This window comes from Onychomys torridus, chromosome 11, assembly GCF_903995425.1.
Source record: "Onychomys torridus chromosome 11, mOncTor1.1, whole genome shotgun sequence".
Taxonomy (NCBI): Eukaryota; Metazoa; Chordata; class Mammalia; order Rodentia; family Cricetidae; genus Onychomys; species Onychomys torridus.
The window spans coordinates 15,150,758-15,159,729 of NC_050453.1; the positions used below are offsets into that span (position 1 = coordinate 15,150,758).

At 52.5% G+C, this 8,972-nt stretch overlaps 1 protein-coding gene across 2 annotated transcripts in view; it reads left to right on the forward strand.

The window, feature by feature from the left end:
- The window catches only part of Stum (stum, mechanosensory transduction mediator homolog), a 54,576-nt gene extending 45,604 nt beyond the window's left edge, over positions 1-8,972 (forward strand). Inside the window, exons 3-4 of one of the 2 annotated variants that reach the window (XM_036202194.1) lie at positions 2,001-2,009; positions 2,849-8,972. In XM_036202194.1, the coding sequence (XP_036058087.1) occupies positions 2,001-2,009; positions 2,849-2,883 (44 nt within the window). In that variant the 3' untranslated portion in view covers positions 2,884-8,972. The remainder of the gene's footprint in view (positions 1-2,000; positions 2,010-2,848) is intronic. The other variant, XM_036202195.1, reaches the window with a different exon arrangement.

The window sequence follows — 8,972 nt, forward strand, 5'->3', positions numbered from 1 at the left end:
TAGACCAGCCTCACACCACTGGCTTGTCTGCTCCTTAAACAGGCCTCGGGTCAGCGGTGTTGGGATTCTAATAAGAGAGTTAGTTAGCTTTCTGTTATCGTAACACACCTGGGATAAATCAACCTATCGAGAAAAATGAGTTCCATCACCCTGAGTTTCAGAAGACTCGATCGAGGCCTGGTGGGCCTTGTTGCTCTGAGTTGTGACCAGCCATCACTTCATGGCAGGACAAAAGCCACTCACTTCATGCCTTGGGAGGGGAAAGGAAGGGAAGAAATGAGTCTCCAGATCCCCTTCAAGGGAATGCATCAAGTAAGCCAAAGACTTCCCATGAGGGGGCCAGCCTTCATATCTGGGCCTTTGGGGGACGTTCCAGGTCTGCCATGGCAGTAAGGAATGCGCCAGACTAGGTCTCCATAAATGTGTGTTGATGCCGAATCTCAGTCCCAGAGCTTCCTGCATCCAGATGCTCTTTGGCCTGCCTCTGATTACTGCCCATTGAACCCATCAAATGCCATGTCAAAACTGAGTTCAGGACCCCAAGTAACACAGCTTAAACTTGAAATGTCGTGAGTTGAACCACTCTAAGTCAGGAATCTTTCACATTTGTCTTTGGTTCTCCTTAATCTCCAGGAACAGGGCTTTAGACCAAAACCATAAGTTTAAGAGCACTCTTGTTAGCCCTAGATAAGACAACATAGACCCCAAGATGTGTTGATGGGGGTCCATGCCCTCCTTGCCTGCCTGTCTCTCAGGCTGCTGGCTTGGCTGGAACTCTGTGCGCTGGTGTAGGAGCTATAATCTGGTTGCAGGACATACAGATGTCAGGGCCTCCAGCCCAGCTCTTCCTTCTCACCTTCTAGGCTCCCTTGTGGGTTTGTTGGCCCCTTGGGTATTGGAGATGTAGCCAGGGATTTTGTCTTGGCACCAAATTTTCACCATGATTTTTAGGGGCTGCAGAAGAAAATGGGTTCCTGCCTTCTCTTTGCAGACTTCCAGATGCACCCACCGATCTCAACAGCTCCTGCCTTTTCACTTCTCAAAAGGTGGATGCCCCCCTCCCATGAGATGGGCTGGTCTTGCACTAAGCAGCCATGTTTGAGGAGGGGTCTTGGAATATCCCTTTAGGAGGGAACAGCTGCAACTGACTTTGTCCCAGGAACAGTTGGCTAGAGGGCTCTTCCTCTGGCATCACTCACATAAGAACACAGGTTGGGTTTCCATGGCACCTCGGCCACCAGCAAACACAGTATCAAATAAAAACTTCCAAGAAGCATCAGAGAGTCGGCTGAACATGGATGTTCCATCTGTGTTAATAGCGAGCAGCAACAGCCACAGCAGCCTGTCTTGATCGCTGGTCACTACTTGCCTGGTAGCTCTCCTGACTGTTCTTCCTATTGCTACATCCACAGCAGACACTGATCATCATTTGTGACGTTTGTCTCGGCATTAGGCTCAGGGCAGTCATTACCAATTGATCCAAGATGTCTGCAAGACGTTTTCCATTCTCAGGTCTTTCCCAAAGCAGCGGGCTTTGTGGAAATGTGGGTCCGGTCCGTAGAAAGAACTAATAGTGTAGCCCAGAGAGAGCTGGACTGGGACCAGGGCAGGTCACTGCGGCATCTTTAGTTTGTCAGTCATACCTGCCTTCTCTGTACCTGTCCCTCTTCTAAAGCACCCAGAATGCACCCTGAGAGCATGGGCTGGGAGTAGGGAGTGAAGAAGGCAGAGTCAGGCAGTGAGCAGAGGTGTAGGAGCAGCTGGAGGCGGCTCTAGGCAGCCCGGACAGGACGATGTGATACAATCAACCAGAAGAGCTGGCTGCTGGCCGCATCGGCTGCTTGCTGGGAGGACCAAGCCCACCTTGGCTGAAGCCCTGTTTTTGCAGGGTCTTTGGTAGAGACCCCTCACCTTACATTCCCAGTGCTTTGGCTTCTGTGTTCAGACTGTTTCTCTCTCTCTCCTCTTCCCTCTGCTGCCTTGCTTCTCTGCGGCTGCAGTCTCCCAAGGTGAGTCTGTTGGTAGATGTACACCCTCTCTCTTGCAGATACCCAGCCTTTTATAGGTTAGTGGTTAATTGCATTTTTAGCTTTTCTTTGGGAAGGAGAGTGCCTAGCATAACAGGTCCCACACGTCTCCACCATCTTTGGCCACTCAGGACCACGATCATCACTTCTATGCCCCCGACCCCAACCATCACTGGATTGTTAACACCTCCGACTGACAGGTGGCCCACTACACAGAGAGACCCAGCTGGGGCTCCTGGCATTCCTTCTTAGGCCAAGGTCACTGGCTGGCAGAGTCACAGCCTAGTGCCCCCTCCCCTGCTGTCTCAGCTCTGTGATCTCACCCAACCAGATTAGCAAAAATTCCCTCCTATCATCAGTGCTCCAACTTTACCAGGGAGGGATGTGGAGACAGCCAGGGGAGACAGAAGCACTAGTTAGTGCATATGAGGGCCTGGGTTTCATCTCTGGTATGGGAAAACAAAATTCTCACGATTAGTAATGATGTTCTGAAGACGCAGTGTGCTCCAGCCCTGTTCCTGTCCCAGCTATCCAGTTGGTTGAACATATGTCAGACAGTCGTTCCCTTCTTGGATGGCCAACCTCATCCTTTCTTCCTTCCCTCCCTGCCTCCTTTCTTCCCTTCTTTCCTCCATCTCTCCTTCCCTCTTTCCTCCTATATAGTCTTGCCTGTAAATAGTAGATTTTTGCTGCTCACTGTGCAAATAAGGTCCTCATATTATAAACAGGGTCTCCTTAGTATATTCTGGTCTGGGGCCATGTTAGACAAATCTTAAAGGGAGTGTCCCCCTAACTGCCTCTCCTCTTCTCCTTCCTCACAGGGTACAAGGATCAGGGTATCCCACAGCAGCTGTGAGTCTGCAGAACCTGCCAGGGAAGTCCAGGGTCCTGTGAGGGCTGCACCAGGTGACTCCGGGCACAAGGACCTTCACATGTTCTCTTCTGTCGCCTCTCAGATTGGGGTAGAAAGGGAGTATTTAAAAACATACTATTTATTTTGAAAAACACACCTGCTTTTCTCAGCAGGCTCTGAGGCCAACTTCTCCCTCTGCTCCAGAGGGCACAGGAAGAACAGGGCCAGAACTTCAAGACTGGGCGAGAGGCAGGAAATTGACCAAGCACCAGAGATGCTGGGCATGCCTATCCAACTGCCCACTCAACAGACACCCAGGCCTGTCAGGATGGGCTGCTGTAGACCCTGTGCAGGTGATCAGACATTCTTCCAGGCATTAGGACTTCATGGGGCGCTTCCCCTGGGCCCTCACGCCCTCGCTCAGCCATGTGGTTCCCTGTATCTACTCTGTGTTCTCCTGGGGGTGGAGGGTTCAGGGTAGCCAGGTGGAAGCCCAGTGTAGAAGGGTCCCTGGGTCTCTGCAGGTGTCTGATGACACCCCAGCCTTTCAGCCGCCGGGTGTGCGTGTATGACCTTTGCTTCCCAGAGGCAAGGGCGGCACCAGCTCCCCTCTGGGATGATATTGCTGGAATTCCAGATGTTTATATGCAAAACGACCAGACTGAGTCATGAGTGGCTGTGGACCAACAGCCTTCTTGGATGTATTTACTACGGTTTCTGGTCCCCTCTCCTTCCAACATCCATGTGTTTCCGAATCCAGATGGTTTGGTTTGAGGAAGTTGACGGCATCCATTCATTGCTATTTCCTAATCCCTCCCCCACCCCCCAGCTGAGTCTGGGCTTCCCACCCACTGCCAAGCATGCAGCTCTCTCTAGAGAGTCCCGTGAACAGTCAGATAGCTTGGGACCCATGAAATGTAAATAGCCTTGCCTGTTCAGGTCTCCCAAGCAAGGCCTAGGGGACACTGGAGACTCGTCTGCATTTGAAGTGGGAGAAGAGCAACATCATGAGGTTGAGGACTTCCACCTGGAATTCATACATGCTGCCAGAGGATGCGTTGTGAGGCTGAAGTGGCTGGCATGACGTGTGGACCTTGGTGCCCCTTTAAGCGGCAAACCTGGGAGTGATGTACCAGCACAGAGCTAGATCATTAGTAGGGGGAGAAAACAACAGAAACTTTGCAGGCACCAGTCTGATGAAGAGAAAGGCGATCCAAAATTACAGTGATGGTGTGGCTATTTACATCTCCCTTCATCCTCGTTCTCACGTAGGAAGCGCTAACAAGTGGGACAGGCCCAGAGCTCAGTTCCCAGCCGCACTGGCCACGAGCCATCAGTGGGTCCCTCTTGGAGAATCTTCCCTTATCTAACAGAGGCTCTGTCACAGCATGGCCAGGCCTAAAGAAAGGAGCTGTCCACTCACTGCCTTGGTGGATGGAGGCTCTTGGGAAGCAGCTCCCATTGCCCTGGGGTTCCAGCCCCCTACCAGGCTCCTCAATAGCAGTCTTTGGGAGCAGGCCCCCAAACTGGACAGCCCCTGACGTCATCATGAAGAGCTGTAGTCCTCTGACGGCTCCCTCCTGGACTAGTTTGCCTGTCCTACCCTGTGTCTACCCATTAGTTTCTTCCAGAGCCGTGTGGGACCAAGGTGCACCCTCAAACACCTGCCAGGGTCCTGTATCTTCTTCCTGTGTTCCCTTCTGTTGCTTCTGTGTGTCTACAGCCCCTGTGTTGGGCTACCACTCTGGCAGATCACTGCTCTCAAGGAAGCTCCATCAGGCACCAAAGCTGTACCAGACAGCCAGGGCACAGAGAAACGATGGGTCAATGTGCTCTCCTCTACTGCCAGGGCCCCTTACTCCACCTAGCCGGTGATGACCGGCCTTGGCAAGGGCAGCCCCCAGAGTGAGGGAGAAGTCTATGTGCCTGGTTTGGAGTGGGGGTGGCTACTCGGGGAGTTAAAAGGAGATAGCAATTTGCCTTGCTTGTTTCATGACGTGAGCCACACTTAGTGGGACTTTTCTGAGTGACAAGCGTCACCATGAGTTCCAGTGTGGGATGACTTAATACAGGGGTTTGTGAGCTTGGGAAGTTGCCTCCTTCTTGGCACCCCTCCCACTCCAGGAGGCCGATGTGGGTGGACTTAGGAGCCCCCCAGAATAGTGTGTCTGAGGGTTGCTGTTAGCTACAAACAGCAGCCTCTGGGTGAGGCACAGCTTTAGTATAATTCTCAGATGATGGACAGTGGCTAAATTACTCCACATCGTCCAACCTGGCCATTGGATCTAGGTGACCAGAGTTCGTTTACTAAACACCAGCTATCTAGAAAGCAGGACCATCAAGCCAGAAAGTGCTTCATGGCTACAGGGCCCTTTCGGAACAAGGCTGCCTGGATGGCGTTGCTCAGGGCTGCTGTCCCAACCTTGGGAAAGAATTCAGAAGAATATTCCCTGGCTATGAGTGCCAGGGGCAGAGATCAGAGGCACACAGAGAGCATCCTGGTGAATGAAACACTGCCAGGAACTGATGCGACATCATGGTCAGAGTGGCCATTTTTCCACCACAGTGGGACCCCGGAGCAACAGTGAGGCACTGCGTAGCCTGAGCGCCCTGGTTTCATTTTTGTCGCCATGATAAAATATGCTGACGAAAAAGCAGCATGCGAGAGGAAGGGGGCTTTTGTTTTGGTTTCCGTTTTTTGCTTCTAATCCAGGTGATGTACCGTCTGTCATAGCAGAGGAGTCGTGATGCCGGAACTCGAAGCCGCGTGTTGTGCATCCGCAGTCAAGAGCAGAGGGGAGTGAATGCATCCGTGTGTTTGCTCTTTTGCACCTCAGCTAGTTTTATGTACACTTACAAAGTCCAGGACCGTGAAATGGTGCCACCCACAATCAGGGTGGACCGCTAGCTTCAATGAACAATTGTTCAATGAACAATTAAGATAATCCTCCACAGACATGCCCACCGGTCAATCTGATCTAAATAATTCCTCATTAAGACATTCCCCATGTGGTTCTAGGTTTTGTTAAGCTAACACTAAGCAGCAGTATGTAGTGTATTGTGGAGACCACTGGGGACCCCAGACCATGACCAGGGGTCCTGTGGATTGTGGACTGTGGCCACTATGGTACCACCCACTCCCAGCCTCAGACTGATTCAGCTGCTGCCCTGGTTCAAGTCTCCAGCTGCCCTGGAGAGATGAGAAGGAAGTGACAAAGACATGATCTGCTCCCTGCCTCCAGGCCCCAGACCCACCCCAGAACACAGCCCCCCAGAAGGCCCGGCCCGGGTGTTGCCCAGAGCAGTTCATCTCTTGGGTTCTGTGAACAGCCTGTGGAGAGGGGGTTAGTTAAGCTTTCCCATGGAGAGTGGAGGCATCTCCCCCAGACACACACCCCTCAGGAGTCACAAGGAGGGATAGTGAACCTCTTCAGATGGATGGGGCAGTGCCCCCCCCCCTGCCTTCCTGGATCCTTGACCTTATCTGCCCTCAAAGCCATGCCCCCTGGCTTCTACGGGCCCCTGATGGAGGGTGGGAGCAGATGGCAGCTAGAGACAGTTGGTGCTGAGAGCTGCCTGGCTCATGGGATCCAGTTCCTGCACCCCCTCACAGGACCAGTGTTGCACTGATGCATAGAATCGTGGGGTGTAGGATGCTGGGGCCTGGGGAGCAGAGAGGTGAGCTCAGCTGAAGGAGACCCGGAAAATGAGCCACATGGCTAGCATGTCCCCTAGACAGAAAAGGATCAAGATGTGCAAAAGAAAAGCCATCTATACATCTCAAACGCTGGGTCTAAGGCCAACGTACAGTGGCTGAAACCACAAGACAACTCCCCCACCCCCGCAAAGGTCTAAGGTTTCTGAAGGGGGAAAGTGAAGCTGAATGGCTAGTCCTTTTTCCTTAAGAAGCAAATCACAGCTGTCTTTCTCTTTAGCTGGTCTCTTCCCAGCTGGCAGGGTGGCCACCTTAACACATGCCTCCAGCTTACATGAGGTGGGAGTGGGCCATCTAGTCCCTAGTGATGTGCGTCCTTCTTAAAGACCCGCATGAAAAAAGCTGGGGCCATGTACAGTATGCTGGGGATGCAGAAATGTAGTGCTCTGTTAGTGGTAACGGCAGGTCTTTCTCACACCCTCTGGATCATGTTCTAGCTCCACTGTAGGGATCCAAGGGGAGCTTTGGGAAACCCCCAGCCTCCCTAGTCATGGCTTCCTAGAGGCTGGCCTCCTTTGTGGTTTGGGAGGCTTTGGGCTTAGAGAACACTCCGTAGACACTGCCATCACTTACTCCGGGCAGAAGTGTGCCCAATGCAGACCAAGGTTTCCCCCTAGTGGAGGCAGGAAGCCAGGACACCATCTGTGGGCCAGGGGTGGGGTCCACGGGCCCAGCTGTGTGGTTCTGCAGTTAGCAAATGTTCCTTCAGTACTAAAAATGCTCAGGTCCTGAGCTCAGATGAAAGATGCCCTTCACTCCACATCCCTGCAGTACCCAGCTTCCACCAGTGACAGCAAGGCCGGGGAGACCCTTTCTTCAAGGACCAGCTGCTCTGTATCCTTCCAGAGAGTTCTGTGCCCAGGTTGTCGGGGACATGGAGGTCATCTTGGGTATTGCCAGGGACATAGTGTTGTGAAGAGGTCAGCTGAGTGGCGAGGGAGAGGTTCAAAGCCCACAGTCTTCCTCCTCTTCCTGTCGGCTTTCAAAAGCCTCTGGATGTTACTGGCTTCACAGAGGCAGAGTATGATTCCACTCAGAGCATGACCCAGCCTCAATCCCATGATGCACTATGACAGAGTGAATCCCAACCATGGTGGTCCCAAGTACCCTTCATGTCCCGGGGTGACTATGGTCTAGCATCACCCATGTCCCTCTATCTGCCTTGTTCTCTACAGTATAGGAACTAAGCCAGCCCTTCATTTCCCCAATCCTGCCAAAGTCAAGGGTTTAGAGAACCCAGGCCCACCCAGGCAGGGGAGGCATGTTGACCTTACTACTCACAAAGGCTGGCAGCCCAGAGCCGGAAGGGCCCAGATTCTTCTTGGCAAAACAAATACTAGTCCAACATGCCACAACCCTCCACCCTGCAGGGCAAGTGACCTTTTTCCCAGGGAAACACAGAGAAGTACCTCTTTGCCCCAGATAGGCCACCAAAGGTCTGACTAAAGAAAGGATCACACCAAAGTTAATTCTGGGACCCAGTGAGTTTATGGGTTACTTACAGGAACATGGGTGACTCTTGGTAAGCTACGTCACAGAAAAGCCCCACCCCAGCATGGGTGACCACTCAGGAGCGCTGTATCATTGCTATCATCAGCCACCTCGCCCCCAACTCCGTCCCCTACGCACACCGGGGTTCCTCTCCCTTCTGGGCTCGGTATCCCCAGGGCGCCACATTCAGAGGGTGATGATGGCGTTTGTGACAAACTGCTGCAGGCTTTTGTGGAGCTGCGGCTGGCCTTCTCACAGGCTCAGCTGGATACCGTACACAGGCTGCTCTTTTGGTTTCAACAGCACGTAAAAGGAAGACCCTGGCTCTGTCGCTGAATTATGGCAAGTGCTGTGTTGTGAATTCTTGGTTTGGTGTTGCCTTCGTTTGGGACTCTTCTCTCTGTTAAATTAACTGCTGTACATCTTTCGTGTTCTCTGACGATATCCACGGCTTTCTTCTCTCACTCCTACTCACAGAGAGTCCACATGCCCCACTCTGTCCAGGGCGGGCATTACCAGCCCATTCCAAAGATTGGAGACTACTTGGAATGTCTCAGCTCCAGGGAAGAGTCTAGACTTGCCTGGCTGAAACTGGGGCCCAGGTCTGACTTTGGCTAAATTTTCCCAGTGTTCTCAGGCTTGACCCCGCCCCCAACCCCCAGTCTCGGTCTGGGACCCGCAGGGTCCCACAAGGGCTGAGCAGAGCTCCTGCTTCTCCAGCCTTCCACCAGCTTTGAACCCCTTCCGTCCAGAATGCTACTGCCCATGTGATGGAGAACCACCCACAACAACAAAGCCAATGTACATATCTCCATATACATATGTGTACATACACATGCGATCCTGTTATAAATATACAAAGCATGGCATTTCTTTGGCATTCTAA